General features: G+C 36.2%; 1 protein-coding gene across 1 annotated transcript in view; it reads right to left on the reverse strand.

Moving 5' to 3' along the window:
- GRM8 (glutamate metabotropic receptor 8) overlaps window positions 1-19390 on the reverse strand; it is a 348956-nt gene that overhangs the window by 118629 nt on the left and 210937 nt on the right. Inside the window, exon 6 of the mRNA XM_054211584.1 lies at window positions 18358-18558. Within this exon, the coding sequence (XP_054067559.1) occupies window positions 18358-18558 (201 nt within the window). The remainder of the gene's footprint in view (window positions 1-18357; window positions 18559-19390) is intronic.

Genomic DNA, 19390 nt, shown 5'->3' on the forward strand with positions numbered 1-19390 from the left:
GATTTTGTGAGCAGTTTCTGAGGTCTAGTGACCCCAGACACTCAGAAAGTTGCAAATGATCAATGACAACGACATGAATATTTTCACCCATTTGACTGCACCACCGGGCCAGGACAGGTGTAAAACAGCCACAGAGAGCTGCCTTTGCTGCCTCATTTCCCTCTGTTAAATACCAAATGAGGAATATCTGAAAAATCAATCTAAGACGTTTCATGAGCCTCATCTCTAAATGCAGAGGGATATTATAATTCTATGCATGCATTGTCTGTGTGAATCTATGCAATGCAGAATACACTATCTCAAATGAGAAAGGAAGATGACCCATGAAACACCCACACTATTAATTGTTGTCAGCCCAGTGGAAAGGCTTCAGGAGCTCAGTTCTCAATAGCTTTGTGTTGGAGAATCTAACAAAGGCTCAGGCATTTAAGAAATTATACTTGTAGTCAAGGCACTCTTATGATATGTATGATTCTTATGCTTATTCATGCATGGAAATGTATAATGCTTTCTCTTTGGAAGTAAGATTGAATAATAAACTATATAGCTGAAGATATGTGTAAATAAAAACAAATCTTTTCATGTCTGTAAAAATATTGGAAACTAATAAAAATCTTTGTTGCAGTTCCACAGATCTTGTCTGTTACAGGTAATTCTTGATAATGGACTGAGTATTCCCAGAAATTAATATGAATAATTTAATTAAAATAGACAATCTTTTTGAAAGTGCTACTTTTTAGAAGACCTGCTTCCAGGAATGACAGTTGACAGGTCAGAGTAGAAAATTGCATACAAAATGATATAATCTTAGGATATACACAATGGAATGGGCTGTAAAACTCTTTTGTTACAGTCGTTTTTCTCATTCCTAGGAACTGTTCTTTTAGGATCCATTTAGCAATTAATTGCAGTCCTCACTAAATGATAATGCTGCAACAGAAATCTACAGAATGAATTGTGCCAGTGCATAAGAGGCAGTGATTGGCAGGCCTTTCTTAATTACAACATTAGGTTTAGCACTTGTGTTAATCTGAAATTCATTAACACGTCTCCAGATACCACTAGTTAAATCCAGTTTGCCAACAGGCAGAGTCAGCTCTGAAATTAGTGCTTCAGAAAACCTTCTTTACTGCCTGCTGTCCTCTGGAAAAAAATGCACTGCAGTCAGTTTTCCTGATATATTGTTTGACAGGATTCCCAAAGCAATTCTGTGATGTTCTCAAGGGGCAACTCTGGACACACAAAACTAGAATGAGGTTTGTGCCAGAATCAGTTATCTACAAGTAAATCTCTCATTTCTTCAAATAGGTTCTTAATTCCTCTTTTTATACTCTATCGATAGAGTCTTTCATGCTGCATTTCATAATCAATAGTTATTCTACCCATATAGAAAACTCTGTAGATGATACAGACAGAAATGGAAATGAGAATAAAAGTTTTTTGTTTGTTTGTTTTTTCCCAGAAATGGATCATGCCAATGATCCTGGTGTCTTTCTTTGACAGATAAGTTATCTACTTTACAAGGAAAGCATGACAGATATAATCTCTCCAGATTTGAGTTTTATTCCATGGGAAATGACTGATTGAAATTGAGAAGATGGGAATCAGAAGCTGGACTGTAAAGTGGATAAGGAACTGATCAAAAAGGAGATCAAACAGGTTGTGCTGAAAGTGTCTGGGTATTGATGGGCTCCCTGTGCAGTTCTTCATAGTGTATTTTGGAAAATTTTAGTGTTTTCACCAGTGAATATGCCCCCAAAGAGCAAAAAAATGTACGTGCTAATGTGTCAATAGTGTGAAGATGGGACGCATCAGTAATATGGAACAAGATCAAATGTCACATGGCAGAATCGGAGTAATCTTAGGGACTGAGGCAATAAAACATAAGATGATATGTATATTCTGATGCATTTATAGGCTAATAACAGGAACTTTGCTAAAAGCACATAATACATGTGTTTCCAGGTACAAGAGAAGAGAAATAGTGTAACAGTTCAGGTAAATCTCGCACTAGGTTCCTGTCTTTCTCTTCGGACTCTTTCTTCTGTCACATTAAGGATTATTATCTACCTTTATAATGTTGTAAAATTATTTTTATTTCATATTTTGATCTCTGATATAATTATACCGGGATTCTTTATATTATCCAAACTTTTTCCCAATCTTATTTTGTAGACCTTTCTTATTATAATCTCAGAGCAGTAAATCTCGCAAGGATTTGACATAGATCTTCTCAGATCCCTAAATAGGCCATCATATGAAGTCATGAAAGACAACCTGTTATTAAACTTTGAAATTCATGTCTTCTAAATTTAGCTTCCAGCTTTCTGTCTACATTTTCATTATTACTTCTTTTTCACTCACATATCAAATTATTTTACATACATTTCTTAGAATACACTGCATTCTTTCTTGGAAATATTTGGTCATTTTGCACTGGATGGACAGATGCCATAATGCTGGATTGGGTGAAAACCACCGAACAATGAACTATATTACCCTTTTCTTCATCTCATTTGTATAGCTACGATCGTCAAAATTCCTCCCTTTCTTGGAAGCGTGTTGACAAATGACAACTGAGAAATAGCATTATTGCATTGGGCAATTAAATAGAATACACTTCTACCACATCTAATTCTTTTTCCCAGGTAACTTCTCCAGTTTACTTGAGTTCCAAATAATAAATAACCTTGTAAGTGCTGTTGCTTGCACCCATGCACATTCTTCGTTTGTTTTTAATGTTCAGTTCCCCACCCTTGTCAACCCTGACACTTATTGTCAGAATTACTTGTCTAACTGTTGTACAGCCATAAACTATGGTATCATCTGCATTTACATGGTTCTATACACCAATTCTTCCTACTGGTTTCAGTAGGCTCTTTGAGACCAATTTTATTTTTATTTTTCCTGAGCTGCTTCTTTATTGGTATTTCCCCTCCCCTTCCTTTCTCATTGTCAGTTTTACAACCCGTGGAACCTTTTTCAGTTTTAAAGGTGCTTTCATACAAGATACATCTTAACTATCTTCTTAATTGTTAATAGTTTTGTCTGTGAGGAGATTTTATCATTTGGATGTGTCTTAATTAGGCTATACAATCTCTGTGTATTTAAGGGAAAACTCCATATGGATTACTTTTCCTTTCACTGCTTTTAAAGCAGACACAAAATAGTAGTCTAATTTTATTATCAAATAATTTACGGGTATTCTTGCTGGTGTTTTTACTTACTAATCTATTAATTAGATTAATATCAATGTTAAATAGATTAATAGAGTAATATTAATTAATTAGATTAATATTCTGGTAATCAGATTAATATTAATACAAAGTAGTGTTATGTCTTTTGCACGTAGTCTAAATTTCTGCCATTTCTTCTTTAATTTTGTGAACAATTTTCAGGTGATTTACAATAATAACTCACCGTTTTATTCCCAGCTTCCCTCCTCAAGCTCATTTTTTCCCCAAAAAAACATAATAGTATTGGAATCGTCTCACCTGTCTTTGGAAATAGACATCTGAAGCTGATATAGTTTTATAGGTTTGCTCTGCTGTCAGTGGAGGCCTCTCTACAGCACAATTCATCTGGCTTATTTTAGACAAGTAAATGATGAGGTGAACCATGCCCCACTAAGTGACTTTCTCTCCATTCACTATAAAAGCAATGTAATCAGCTAGTTCATGTGTAGACATCTGCACTGTACATATCTAATGTGAAATAAATTGAATTCCATTCCTATACTGTTTGGCTTTATGAATAGCTAATGTCTCTGTGTCCCTGTATTATTCCATTTTTATATTTGTCCCCTCTTCCACTTTATCTAGGTGCATGACACACACAAAATAGAGCAAACCCAGTAGATCATAGTATTTTTCCTACTATCTTTTACAATGCTAGGAAAAACTGCATCTTTTATCACCTACATCATCATGTGTCTGTATTGTTTGCAGTTATTTTTCATCGGGAAAAAGGAAAAAAAAAGCAATACCATTATAAATAGACCTTGTCTCTAATCTATCTGCTGTTCAATATTTGTAGCACATCAATCTGCTGAAGTTATAAGCCCTTCTATTTTTCTGTGCCTAACCTTATTACATTCCATTTCCTGGCAACAAATCATATGGTTCAGGCACCAGCTTGTGACCCTGTTCTTTGGGACTCATGTTCATTTGTTCTCACCCTCAGAGCTTTGTCCTCAGTTTTCTATTGTTGTCAGGTTTCATTATCCTTCTACATTTCCCTACTCAGAACCCCTCTTGTTACTTATCTGTCCGGCATTTCATATCAAGGTCTGTGCTCATTCCTGTTAAATACTCCATTAGAAATCATTAGCAAGTCAGGACCATGAGGATGAAAAATTTACATTTTCAGAAATATTCTTTCATTGATCTGGATGCTATTGATTCTGGCAGAGGGACCTCTGAGGGAGGACAAAAAAAAACAATTGTAGCAGTAGCAAGGGAGGAAAACTAAGAATATTTATAGTCCTCTTTATAACAAGCATACCAAATCAAGAAAATAAAGGTGAATTTTATAACAATATATCTGTATTATTTTTTCATATATGAGCCCCGATAAAAGATCTATATGAAATCTCTGAAGACACTGACCCCCATGAGAATTGTTTCCTTTCTTGACCACCTCCCATTTAACCACGGTATATCTATATTTACAAGCTCTGTGTTATCTTGGAATCCAAGGACTTCACAATCTGAAAACTACCTGTATGAAACAGGAAGACTTTTTTATAGGAAAAGAACCAATAGGAAGGGCAAGATTTCAACTGCCTACTTTGGTGACCAAGACCTGAGTTGAACTTAGTTATCTAAGAGCTGCCCAAAGCGGCACTGATTTGCACCTTTAAGTTTCTGAAGGACCGGCATTTATACTCCCATTTTCAGAAGCTCCTTAGTCCAACCAGTGAGGCACACAGCTTCTTCTTCACCCTTCTTGCAGCTCAGACCCAAGAGGGAGAGGCACCCCTCTTTTTTGCGTATGTCTCCGATCTGAGTTGTCCTCTCTGGACAAAATTCAAGACAAATGCAGCTACAAACTCACGGGGATTCTGCCTGCTCAGGGAGGCAACTCTCAGCTCTGCTGACATGACACCACCTCCCAAATTTCAGACAGGCCTTTCCTGAAGTTTTGCAATATTGGAAGCTAAGAGACTCCATTCCCAGGACTGATTTCCCAGAGGATCAGAGCCACAAAATAGTTTCCTGCAATTGCTCAGTGAAATCAGTATCCTTGTCAGGAACGTCAATTAATTGCCGGGTTTCATTAGTGATTGAACTGATAGGAACATCACTCAACAGTACAGCTTTAGGGCCTGGAGACATTCTGAGTTTTCATTAAATTAATTTTGGTTTAATTCAAACCAAAATTAAACAATTAAACAACAAGACAGAAGAAAAAAAAGCCTTCAAAGCAAAGCCTGGTTTGTGGTTTTTTTCAGGTGACACAGGATAAATAGGATAAACAAATTTCTCTTTAAAGGCCAGTTTTGCTTTGTAGCAGTACTTCAATCCAGTGAAAGAACTGAACCATTTTATAAGGCCTTTGGTTTTCTGGGTCTTTTTCAGCATTTAATGACTTCAGAATTAGAATACACTATATTGTTCCATGAACTACTGAAAAAAAAACAAACCATACATTAGAAAAATGCTTTTTAAGTGTTTGATGCTAGACTTCAATACACTTTATCAGTAGTGCATAATAACCACTTGGCTGCACAGACTCACGGACATCCGTGCACATGACATGGTATATACACACAAGTGTAGACCATAGAGCCCACAAGGTATGCATTCACAGGCATTTGTGGACCGCTTCTGTAAAAACAAACTGTCATCTCTTCTCCATGGATGAAAAAAACAATCTGTACTTCTCAAGTGGCCCTGGTGTTATTCACTGTTTGGCAAGTATAGGCAATGCCTATTATCAGCTTATCTTCCTAGGAAATCTTTAATCTGATTATACATGAATATAGAACACACAAAAGTCTCCTCATGTGTATTTGGAGGACTCAAATAGAAGGTGAATTTCTCTCTCTAGAACTATTCACTAGAAGGTGAATAGTTTGCTACCTTCTTTCTGTCCCCCTCTTCACCTTACTCCTTTTCAGCAACTACAACCTCTCATCTCCACAGGAGTGGCAAGGTCCTGCTGTTCAAACCAAAATAAGTTAGCTTAAATCACCTCTGAACACAGGTTCACACTCCTTATTTAAAGAGAATGGTTTGTGTCTTTAGTTCAAAAATTTGATGGACTGAGATAACAGCCAGTAATGTCTGCTATGTACCATGCCATAATTCATTAAAACACTGTAATTAAAACACGTTCACACATACGCCTTCACTTGTGTTGTGCAAATTGGTATAAGCATTAAATAATTGAATCCCTAAATACTAACAGAGACTGTAGATGCATATTACAGATGGGTACACCTGCTATGGGATGGCTAGCAGAAGGCATATGTCTTTGCTCTGACCCTTCACACCTTGTGACAATGAACTTTAGCAGACCTGAAAATTCAGTCCCCAGCACTTGTGGACTTACGAAACTTACTGGCTAAATAACATCAGCATTGTCTAAAAATGCCTTGAAAAGCTAAAGTGTTGTCCCAGGACTACCTAAACAAAGAAACATGCAAACAAATAAATAAAATAACATTGGTAGGTACTTTTTGTGTTGGCAATGTAGTAACGCAGACTCAGCAGGTGTCAGGCAAAGAGCACAGAAACATGAGAAATCTTCAAAAGGTCAAATTAGTTCTAGGGCAAATTGGCTGAAATAAGGAACAACCTCAACGTTCAGCTGTAACTGAAACTAAAAATTAACAACTTTTTTAGGTTTGGGAACTTCTGCTTGAACATTACTTTCTTTTTATTTTACACTTTTCTTGGAATTCTCTGATTCACCATACAAGGCTCAGGACAACTCACTTAACTGCGATAAGAACAAAACCATGAGCATTTTATGCTCAGGTAAGCAAGAAATCCTGCCTAAGCACTTTGTGCATGAACAATATCCCTTGCTGGTAAGAAACAGTGAAAGTGCAAAACAGAGAAAAAATTATCAGTGTTTGAGCTGCAGTTAGTCCATGCATAAGAGAGGATCAATACAACAATTTGTAACTATCAAGAGCTGGAGCCTTTAAACGCCAGCTGGCTTAGCAGAAACCTTCCCACAGTGGCTGTATGTCAATATAAGGGTTATTTCCAAGCACCTTTAGTTGTTTTTCTCCAACATGATAAGCAGTGGACTCTAATATCCCGAGGCTTTCTCTTCAGATCTCTGGGTAGGGACTCGGAGGAGCCATGGCAGAGACTGCACTAAATAAGCCTTTCAAGTCTGCACAGCCTGACGTGTGCCGAGGAGTCTGACTGCCCTGTAGCGGCATATCCCGCATGCAGATGATGACTTGAGGTTCCATATATCATTTTCACTTTCCTTTAAAATGCATAATATTTACCTCCAAAAAGTGGGACACGGCTACCATAACTGGCCATATTATGAGTTGTGACTTAATGCTACCGAGGGATATATGTATAAAATGTGATTATGTGTGGCACGGGAACAGTGCCAATACATTTTTGTCTCTCAGCTCGATCAAGCTATACTGGAGCAAAGCCAGGGTAGTCCTAGAGTGGCTGCAGGGCCAAACAGGAAAACCAAACGCTGATCCAGCTGGAGTTCAGTGTGTCTTCTGTGATTATATCTGTTTGCTTAGCCTTACAGTCAAAGGAAGGCAATCTACTATTGAGGTCTCCATAAAATGCAACATTCAGAATTGTGGATTTTTTTTTGTTAAAGAGATTGATGACTATATGTATGGCAAACCTTGAAAGAAAAATTCTAAGGAGGCAGCAGGATACAGTGCACGAGTGATATATAGCTGCTTCCTTTCCACCACGTCTGTACAAACTGCCATCTTTTCCTGCCACAAAAAAACCATAAACTGCCTCGCTTTTCCACTGAAAAACATACAGTTCCCAGGGGAATGCTCATTTAGTGAATGTCAAGGACTGTCTCTTACTGTGCTTTTCTTCTGCTTCTGCAGATAAACATATGTGACAGAGAGCACGTCTGTAAACTTAGGCTGTTCTGAATTCCCCAGACAGGTCAGGTAACCGCTGTTACTACAATGCTTTCCAAGCTCTTAGGAACTGTCTTCCTGTACAGAGCAAGCACAACACCTAAACGTAAAGCCACATCTAAGTGACTACATGATACTTATAATAAAAATAAGTAATGGTAATTGCAAATGTGTTGTTTTTTTTTTCCTATCCGTTTGTTTCCAGTGTGGTTGATGAACACTGCTATTCCAGACCCACTGAAATAAACAGTAAATTTTCTCTTGACTACAGTACACTTGGAAATTTATAAACCTAGCATTGATAGACATAGTAGTTCTGCATTTTCCTGATTAGCTGATGTATTTTTCTTTTTCAACTAAATAATGAACAGGAAAAAATTTTTACCTACTTTTCAATAGATATTTCGGTAAACTGAATGACATTGTTCCATTTCAGAACGTGAAATAAAAAGGCAAGCTAATTTAACAGAGTTAAGTACTCATAATCTCAGAGCATTCAAGTTGGCTCAATGGTTTTTAATGCTTCCAGGCACTGGAAACATCTGGACAGTAATAACCAGTATTAATTTCTATCTGCTTGAATAGATCAGAGTTTCTACTTCTTTATTGCTGGTTATATTGGTAAATTCTAATTACAAATGTCTTTAGCAACTCTGAATCCTTATTTTTTTTAAGTTAAAACATGTGGAAAAAAGTTACAAGGAGACAGGCAGATAGCATAGACTTAGAATTGCAAATGCAAAATAATAGTGTAGGAACACAGACATCGCAAAACTACTGCTTGAAAAGCTGTGCAAAATGTTGGGCTTTTGCAAGAACGGACTTAACCAGCCACTGCCATTTCTGTGAAAATTCTTTTACTCAGGATGCTACCTAATCAAGCTATATTTCACATATTGTAAGAATGTGATAAGAAACTTGAAAGATATTAATTTCATGATAGCATAACATCTAACTTTTCATGGCTCATTGAAAGAAAATAAAAGTGATCGATGGAATAATCAACCACCATTATTACATGAATATTTTTTTTTGCTAAACCTAAATTTTCTCCTTTATATTAAAACTATGGTGATAGTTTTATGGTGATAGTATGGTGATACATTAAAACTATGTTGATAGTTTCTATCTCTAACCAAAGTTGGCTGGTTTTGGTTTGGCTTGTTTGGCTTTCTTGTTCGACAATAAAAAAAAATGTTTATTAGCAAAAAATAAAGTTTAAAAATCATGCTAGCTTCTCTAATCCCTTGGAGATAATACAGCTATATTACTTCATTACTTCAAAGGGTCACTTGTAACTCATCTTCTATAAAACAGGAAAATTTGACGTGAATGAAAAAGAAAAATAATCCCGATGTTGATGATAGGTCTTCCTTTGTGTATGGTGCACAATAAGTAAAACTCCAATAAATGCATAAAACTTATCCTGTACTGCACTAAGACTTCTTGTTTCAGTGCTGGCTGGGTAGAAATATGGAGTCATACATTTATAGCTGCTTTAATTCTGCTTTCAGACTGAAAATACAATAACTTAGTGCTACTAAGATAGGATATTGAGAGTCCATTTGAATATTACTTCTAGGAAGTCTCGCATTCTTAGCTGCACAATGACCCAAATGCAACAAGACTAAAGAATATCCTCCCAGTCATGCTTTATACTTGTTTAAGGCTTGCTTCTGGAACTTGGCTTCAGTCTCCTTGGGATTAAAGGCTGAGAAGTCAATTACTTTATTTCCTCAGTGAATATCTGAATGCCAGACTAATATGAAAAGTTTGGGGGAAGGACCAAGCTCCAGTGTTTCTACCATCTTCATCCCAAAGCAGAGTTAGTAGTGCTGTATTATATATTTCTAATTCCTTTCTGGAACTGTTCAGAGGCATAAACCTCTTCCCCTCGATTTAACATACAACGGTGGTACCACTCCCTTTTGCTCTCCAGCTGAACTCCTAAAATTTAGGCAGGTCAGCATCAAAGTTAATCATACTACGTAATAAACCTCACCCATTGTAATTGGTGGGTCTAAAGAGGAAGCTATGATTGGTGTGTAAATTTTGATACAGTAGTTAAAAACACATCACATTTTCATACTCTGAAATGCAGCTCAGTATCCTCTAATAATCTTACCTTTACATAAATAGCTCAACTATCAGCAAATAAAACTGTATTCAAGCAGAGTACAAGTCAAGCTGATAATTTGTTAATAGAGCTATAAGTAGTAGAGAGAAGCACCATTTTCAAATCCATCTGGCTGTGTAGGCTCCTATGACTTGGCTTAAAAGAGTTTAGGCTTCCAAGTGGAACTAATAATAAAGAGTATTCTGTACCTCCTATATTCCAAACTATTTTTTTTTATTAAATGCTAACGTAATTATAGAAGTTAATAACCTAAAGAAATTGGCACAAATTGAAAAATGTTAATATGGAAGCCTAATTAATGCATCATCAGTTTGAAAGTGTGCTATGCACAGAATGCACAGAATTGCAACTAAAACCTTTACTGCAAGTTATTTTACCTTTAATTATCAATGTTCAATTTTGATGATAGAGATAACAGGAGAATTGAGAGAAACAGTCTCTCTATTTAAAATAGAACACCTCAGGAATTTGTGCATCAAATCCATTTTATTTCAGGCTTACTAGGGAGAGATTTGGCGAAGGCTAGGGGAAGCAACATTTTGGGTCCAATCTGTTCGGCATAAAACATAACCTGCTGTGTGGCCAAAATGATTGGATACCTTAATCCTCAGGAATAACAGCAAATGCTTCCTCTGCTGGAGTAAATTAGAGAAGCTTCTGAGATAAACTATCTTCCACATATTTAATGTTTCATACTATTAGAAATTCTTTAACCAGCCTTTCAGAAAACCTCTCTGACTCATACCTGCTTGCAGAAAAACATACAGAAGTAGGTGAGTTGCTATGGTGCCTAAATGCTAATGGACTGGCTCACTCTCTGGTAACCTTCAGAAGCATCAGCCTTTCCGATCAGCTATATGGAGAACTAGACACTTGCCTGAAACTTCACCAGCTACTGAAACTGAGGGAAACCTATTTACCTGCAAGGGATGAACTGAATCCCATCATTTTCCTCTTGGATGTCCTGTTTAGTTTGCTCAGATTCTCTCTTGTTTTGCTTAAGATCAGATCTGGTGGCAAGGTCTAACATATCTAACTTGCTTTTGAACCCAGTACTGCTTTGACTATAGATCTGAACTTGGTTGATTACTGCTGAATACAACATCTCCCTAGAGTAGAAAGCCTAAATAGTGCTGTCTGATGATGTTGGCAATGTCTGTTATAAATTTATTCTCTCCTCACTGTAATGCCTGCCCTACAGTATTAAGTCTATCTGATTTCACTATTGTTCCCTTTAACATAGAGAAATGGTTATTTTTCTCCTTATATGAGAATCTAAGATTCATCAGGATAATTTCACTGACACTGATGTCCCTGAAGAGTTGCTGTATTTTTTGTTTGTCACTTATCAGCCATTACCCGTTAGCTCACTTTTTACATTAATGAACTATAAATGTGCCTTCTTTATATTACCAAATACACTTAATAAAATCCTTGTTGCTTTTTTCCCCTTGCTATTCTCTCGGATGCGTCTATGTCATTTTGTTAGTAAAAGTTGTTGTAGGAAAATGAATTATTCTGTTACAGAGGTACTAAAAAGCAATTCATTTGTCTTCATGACTGTCCTGCTGGCATGCAGAACTGTTGTCTTACCAAACAGGTCATAAATTGACATATGGAAAAATTAATAACTTGTACAAACATTCTTACTTGATTCGATAGGTTTAAGAGAAGATTTTAAATTTAAGCATTTGAGTTAGGAAGCTTGTCAAGGTATTCTTTTCCTCAAAACATGTGGCACACCTTCCTATTAATAAGGTAAGGACAATATCTGAAGTGCTTAATAATGCTGCAGAACTGCAGCTGTGATGTTTCTTGCACTGACTAAAAGGTAAAAAAATACATGCATTATGGATCCAGTTTCCTTGCACTCAAATACGTTTTCACTCAGAACGGCAAGAGTTAGTTTGTACTACTCCTCAGCACTGCTTGAGTTTTTCGCTTGATCATATTAGAAAACTGTACTCTAATATATCTGAATATCCTCACCTATCAGGAGAGGCAAATCAATTTTCATGGGCAATGAGGGTAAATCCCTTATGACCTTCCTTTACATATTAATTATTAAAATTCCTTCTGAATTAGACCTTGTTCCTCAAAACAGAATTGACCGCAGTCATGTTCTACATCATGAATTCCATATGTGGAGCATATATACTGCTCAATTAATCAGTACTTAATATCTGTACATAAGCAAGAACATGGCTATAAATTGCACTTACTTTTAGGTTCCACCCTCTAATTTCAGACCAAGCATTTTCATAATCTCTGATATTAATCACCTGGATTTGTGAGGTACCTAAGAATCACAGCAGCTCCAAGCTTTGCCTGCTGTGCATGCTTACGTTATAACCATACATTAATTAAACCCGTTAAGAGTGATTCAGACCACTGTGCAATTTTAGCACTTGTATAGCCACCTGGATTAATTCCATTAAAATAATCAGCATGCCAAAGCAGAACTTATTTGAAATCATCCCCTGCTCATCCCCAATAATAAATTAACAGAGGTAACAACTCCTTTCTTAATTTAACATAAAGGTATGGGAGACTAGACATCAGGATTCTTTATTAGAAATGGTCTGCCATAGCCCCAGTGCATGCACAAGCCAAATTAGATACCTCTGAAACCATGGCAAAAGTACATTAAAAGAATGGACTATTTGGAATTATGGGATTTTATGAGTTCAGGTCTATGTTAGTTTAAGCTTTAGCCATGTTTTCAAACATTCCTCTGTACCACCATTATTTTTTTTTTTTTAAATTACATGGAATTATGTTATGTGACTAATTTATGACAGAACAAACATCACAGATCTTAACAAAACTGCAGCAGACGTTCCCATTTCAGCAGCTGAAAGCAGTATCTTTATTTCTTCAGCAGAGTACAAATTAGTGAAACTAGAGTTGCTACCACAGTGAACCCTAGCAAGGTCAACAGAGTTCAGTCCTTCCCAGCTCATTGTTAATCTTGTTTGTCCATATCTGATCTACTCATCTGCTATTATCTCCCGTTATACTTAGATAGTTTCTAACCCTATCAGAATATGGTACCAGTGGCATCGTATGATGCTAACTGTTTCTGACAGTACAAACCCCTAAATTATGAACTGACAATAAGAACTTAAAACTTTAAAAATCACAGATGTGCTCAACTTCAACTATTTCAAAAAGGTTTTTCTCTCTGTTGGTATTTGTAGATTTGAGAGTTGGATTTTAAAAATCTGAGTTAGTAGCATAGCTCCAGTACATTTTAAGTGGGACATTTACTTCTATTGTGCTTAATGCCTTAAAAAATGTCAAAACTTATCAGCCTCAAAGGGCACCATTTTAAATCTTCTGTTTTAATGATAAATAATGATTTGAGAATGCAAATTTTGTACTCCATGAAGAAATAGAGAGGTGTCAGCTTTCTTCAAGAAAACATTTAAAACAGTCTGAGCTGAATATTAAGTCAAGGGAGTTTTGCACAGATTGATGTCTTACCAACTTCAAAAGATAGCAGAAGATGAATTTTGTAAACAGCTGATTCCACAATAATGATTCTCTGGAGGGTTCAAAATTCTTCATGAGAAACCCCATTCTTCACTTTTTTTTAAAACTGCCCTCTATAGATACTGCTTTCTCAGAAAAAAAATATTACAATGTAGAGTGATCATTAATTTTTAGTTTACAAGTGTCGATGCCTTATTTTGAGTTTGCCTGCGAGTTTCTGTTCTTATATTCTCATTCTCTGGTATCATTCTGCCCTTTCAGGATGACATTTTGCATGTTTGCTTTTTAAAAGGGGCTGATGCTGCACCTGTGTGTGTGTGTCCCTGAGTGTGTAGCCAAAATTAATCTTTTCTCAAAGGCATTTAATTAACATATCTAAAACTCAAATAACAGTAACGCTTACTAGTCCACTCAGACTATTAAATTAGTTTCAGAAGGATAGAGTAAAGGTAACATATGTTCATTTATGTAAAGAAAGAGTAAGAGATATACTTTTTTTCTTTCAAGTCCAGCTAGGGCTATAGAATCACGGCATGGCTGAGGTGGGAAGGGACTTCTGGAGATCACCTAGTCCAACCCCCCTTAGCCTAGAGCTTAGAGCAGGCTCACCTAGAGCAGATTGCCTGTGTCCAATCAGGTTTTGAATATCTCCAAGGACGGAGACTCCACAACCTTTCCAGGCAACCTGTTCCAGTGTTATTGCAGATTTGCCACAAAATCTCAGCAAGCAACATAGTTGCTTTATTTTGTCCCCGAGAACAGAGAAGAGGCTGCACAGTCAGACTCCGAATTCATCTCCTGAGTCTCCTCTTCACCAGAAGGGGGAACTGATGTTGCGGTGACCTCTGGCAGAAGCAGACAAAATTTATTTAAGCAGTGATGGCAGAAGGGAGTCAGTACTTCCACTTGTCCTCTGCTCCCTTCTCACTTATCCCTGCTCACCTAAAAAGATGTCTAAGGGGCAAGTATCCTTGTTCACCTGCAGGATAAGTAGCCCATAAAAGCAAATAAAATGTCTGTTTGTGTGTATAAGAGTAAAGGTCAAGTTCTGCCCCTACTTTTAAGGTTAGGAGTCATATTGTAATATCTGTAAATAGTTATAGTGTGTGATGTTTTCTCAATATTTATCCCTGTAACTACTACAGGGTGTTAATGGAAATATAAACACAAATATATGACTAAAGGTAGGCAAAAACCAGCTACCCTATGCTAGCTAAAAAACTATATATATAGAAAGAGTGAACTTTCTTCTATGTGAAATGTTTTATGTACAACATAAGCAGTGATCTTTATCTTCGGAATTTAATTATAAATTTTGATCTTCATTTTTGTAGTGGGATGACTGGGGAGGGAGGCACCGATCAGTCTTATCACTTTGTGTTCTGTTCCTACCAAAGCAATAGCACTGTATCCATGTTGTCATCCTTTTTTTGCTTTGTCCGGAAGGAAGTACAAAGATAAATCTTTTTCTTTAAAAAACAAAACAAAACAAAACCATCTTTGAAACACCTCCATCCACCGCAAATGCATGTTTCAATTCCTATTTCTGTTAAATGATGAGCACTCATGTTAAAATTCAGCAGAGCACTTCTCATAAAACACTCAGCACATGCCAGGGTAAAAACTCTCAGAAAACGTCTGCTTATTTTGTAGACAGAATAATGAAGTTAAGTAGAGTGAGAACTCTAGAGCAATGTGATGGGAGAATATATTGAATCATGCCACAATTACACTATTGTGCATATCACCATTTCTAAAGCTAATTAACAGAAAAACTCTTCGCTTTACATAACTTTAAATATGAAACACCATTTTCAAATAAATATCTCATTTTGTTTGGATACAAAAACTGGTAGAGAAAATTTTTCAAGTGTAGCACCTTTATTAAAACAAGAACACCATAAAGGGACAACATTAACTTTTTGCCTGGGGAAAACCAAAGTAGGAGCATGAAACTTATGAAAGCTCTAAGTATTCTTTGATCTAATAACCAGAAAGAGCTGGTTATGGGCAACTAGCACTGACCATCAAGAACACAGGGAACTAAATATGCCTCATCTCAGCACACTAGCTTCATATTTTCCTGTTGTTTAAAAACTTTTTCAATGTACAAAGCAATAGGTTGTACCCATTACATGTTAGAGGTTTCTTTTCCTATGAAATTAAATTAATTACTAAACTTCCCATTATAAATGAAGAGCAATTGTTTTTAGACACCAGACTTTGCTAGTTGTCCTAAGAAAAACACAGACAATACTAAAACAGGAAACTACACTCAGTAGTAATTCAAACCTCATGTGCAAATAAATTTCTTTATTCCTATTACAAATGAAGATGTTCTATCCCCATTAAAATCGTGCTGAACTGTGAGATTTTCTGCATTTAGCATACAACTGGTAGAAGAGTATCTAAGCAGAAACAAATGTCGTATCAATTACATCAGTACACTGTGGGCTGGTGGTTATGATCACCCTTCAGTCATGAAGGTGTCATAGAATATCACACAGATGAATCCTTCAGGGGAAGAAATCTTCATAATTTGTAAATAAAAATAAACAGAGTAAACAAAAATAAACACATTTCAAAGTGATTACTTGCAATCAAAAGCAAAACAGTTACTCCAATAAACAGAAATGTAAATGTTTTTTTCCCCTTGAAAATACCCTCCATAAGGCAGAGAGGTGTCCTTCATAATACAGGCCGTATTTTGTGAGGTGAAACCCACTAAGCTGAACCTAGGATGCACATCAAAAGAGACACACAGCACTACTGTCAACTCCCGGCACAGGAGGTCTAGCAATCTATGTAAATATTCACCTCTGCAAACGCAGTCAGACACAGCGGCAGTGCTGTCCTGAGGAACAGGAATTTGGGATTAATAGGAAAAGACAAAGGGTTAAAGACTGTCCTCTGTTTATGCCTCCCAATGCATGACCAAAAAAAATAAAATATTTGGGCATATAACATGACCAAAAAAACTGGTATACCAGTATATAATGTGGACTATCCTAGTACAGGGAACAGTTAATGTATCCCACGGGACAGAAAGTTAACCTTACAGAAATGTTTCTTTTTTTGTTTGTTTGTTTTCCTCTCTTTCAGTAAATCACTAGTTCAAAACCAGATACTTTTTCATTCCAGCATTCCAGAATGCTTTATCCCACTCTTTCATCTCCCCTTGTTGCAATACTTAGAGTCAGACAGAGAAATCATGACGGGTATTGATGAAATACAACAGTCTAGGGAGAGAAAGGTTTCATATAAAATGTACAGCTTATCTTTTTATGCTAAACTTTCATGCTTACCAAATGAAAATAGATCACTTTCTTTGTGCTTTAACAACACAGACCCAGAAGAATATCTACAAGAAATGTAGATAATTACCACTGCAAACTTTATGCTGCCTACCTTAGTCATCATAACAACATTTCCCATTTGCCAGCAACATATTTTGCTCCAGGTTTTCTTTAAAATCACTAAAGAATCATTTAAACACCTTCTATCTTTATATTCCTGGAGACAGGGATTCCCTTTTCATGAAAATTGCATAGGAAGAAAAAAATTATAGAAGAGGAAAAAACTGTGAACTCCAGCCAGCGTTCATATCTACCAAATGGTCTGGTATATTACCTAAAGCAAAAAAAGCTTCCACTCATAAGCTAAATTCAAAATGACCTTGTGCTTTTTTCAAAAAGGCTGGCAGCTGAGGTCATTGGAATAAATTGTGATAGACAGTGCTTCTCTCTGCATAGTTAGAAGGCATGTCTAGTATGTGAATTATCACCAAGTAGAGAAAAAATCCACCAAAACACAGCAAAGAACATTGTTCCATTTCCTTGTAAAATAGTGCTAAATACAGTCTACAATAATTATGACTTTAATGAAATAATGTAGGTTTTCAGCAACTTTATTTCACCATCAAGTATGTTCTACCCTTTTCAATTCTACATTCCTAAATTAATTCTGTTCTTTATTGGCCTCTACTGTTAACAGTGTAAGCATCTGTAACTGCATTTCCCCAGCAGGCAGATCCCAGCTGCACAGAATATTATGTAGTGTTGTTTAAAAATATATATTGTAGTTATGTTAAAGCTCACTAAATCACTGAGTCAAAAACAATGACAGGGAAAAGAGGCTGGAACTGCTAGCGAGTGTTTTAATTGAGATTTAAATATGCAAATTGAAAGCAAACTCCTCACTGTTCAATTCTGTAAGGAAATTGTTAACAGTAATTTCAGAAGTCGGCAATTTTTAAAAGGATATTCTTTTCAATTCATTCTCTTGCAAACACATAAGTAACCTCTGTCAAAGGATTTTAATCTGTCAATAGGACTGCATGACTCCTCAACTTGTTTCTATAATAGCAGCTTTTCACCAGAATATTTTCATCGATAGATTCTTATTTTTAACATCTGCCTCTTGGGAGCAGCTTAAAGTTAAGACGAAAAATACACTTGGGGTTTCAAAGCAGGTGGAAAAACTCACAGTTCTGAGTTCTAAAGCAGTTCTCTCTAAAAAAGAACTGCTTCTAATCCTGTTTTCAACTACGCCTTAAAGTATCCCATATAAAGAAGAAAACACATCTGAAACATTTAAAGAAGAGGGGAAAAAAAGAGTACATGTAACTTACCATTGAAGTTTACTGCCCGTATATAGCTAAGTAGTTCTTTACCATCAATTGTGCTCATCCTCGGGCATAGACCAATATATCCAGGACAGAGATCTTTATGCATGTTGTGTAGTGCATAGGCCATGGAATATACTGCATCAATTACAAACTGAACTTTTCCTTCTTGCTCATAGGCTGAATCTCTTGCAATCCTTTCCAAGCCTAAGGAAGAAAGAGAAAGAGTCAGTTTACTCCTATTTGTGTGTGTGTTCTGTACATCCATGAGTATTTGCATGCAAAAAATTCACAGTAGAACATAAATAATTGCAGTCAGATTGATAGGTAAATTTAGGACTCATCTCTCCGTCACCTAAATAAACAAGACAAGGAAAAATATGGCCATCTGGTTTTGCTTCTAATCATTGTACACTCTGCCAGGTATATAAACAGTATGTTGAGTTCTGGGCTGAGAAAGAGGACAGAATATATTTCATTACAAGAAAAAGAAATATAGATATATGTATTTCTACCATCCAGGAAAAAAACTCTCTTTCCACCTTATTGACTTTCATTCAACAGCTGTTTATTGTTATTTATAGGACACTTCTACAGCAGCCTGCCATTCTGTTTTAGATAAATTTAAGGCTACCTTGATTTTTATCCCTGTCTATTGTTTGATAAACATTATTTAAACACGTCAGGGAAAAAAGCTGAATGCTTGCCAAGTGATGTGGCCATCTGTCTCCATACTGAAAAGTGCTTATTCCGAGACTTTTTTCTTGTATTTACTAGTGAATTATGCTTCACATTGAGAACCGTGTACTATTTCCTACAGGGACATTTTTCCTTCAGAGGGAATATAGAAAAAATCAATACATTATGAAATTTTGATTCTGCAGGAATTGCCAACATTAATCATCTATGTCCAAATCCAAAGAACTCTTTACATTCATATGTCATATTACTAAATGGAAAAGTTAAAAAATAAAGTTCAGGAAAATTATATCTCAGGTAGAAAACCAACATGAAATCCCATGTCCTATACAGGAATTCA

Source organism: Rissa tridactyla, chromosome 1 (genome assembly GCF_028500815.1).
Source record: "Rissa tridactyla isolate bRisTri1 chromosome 1, bRisTri1.patW.cur.20221130, whole genome shotgun sequence".
NCBI lineage: Eukaryota > Metazoa > Chordata > Aves > Charadriiformes > Laridae > Rissa > Rissa tridactyla.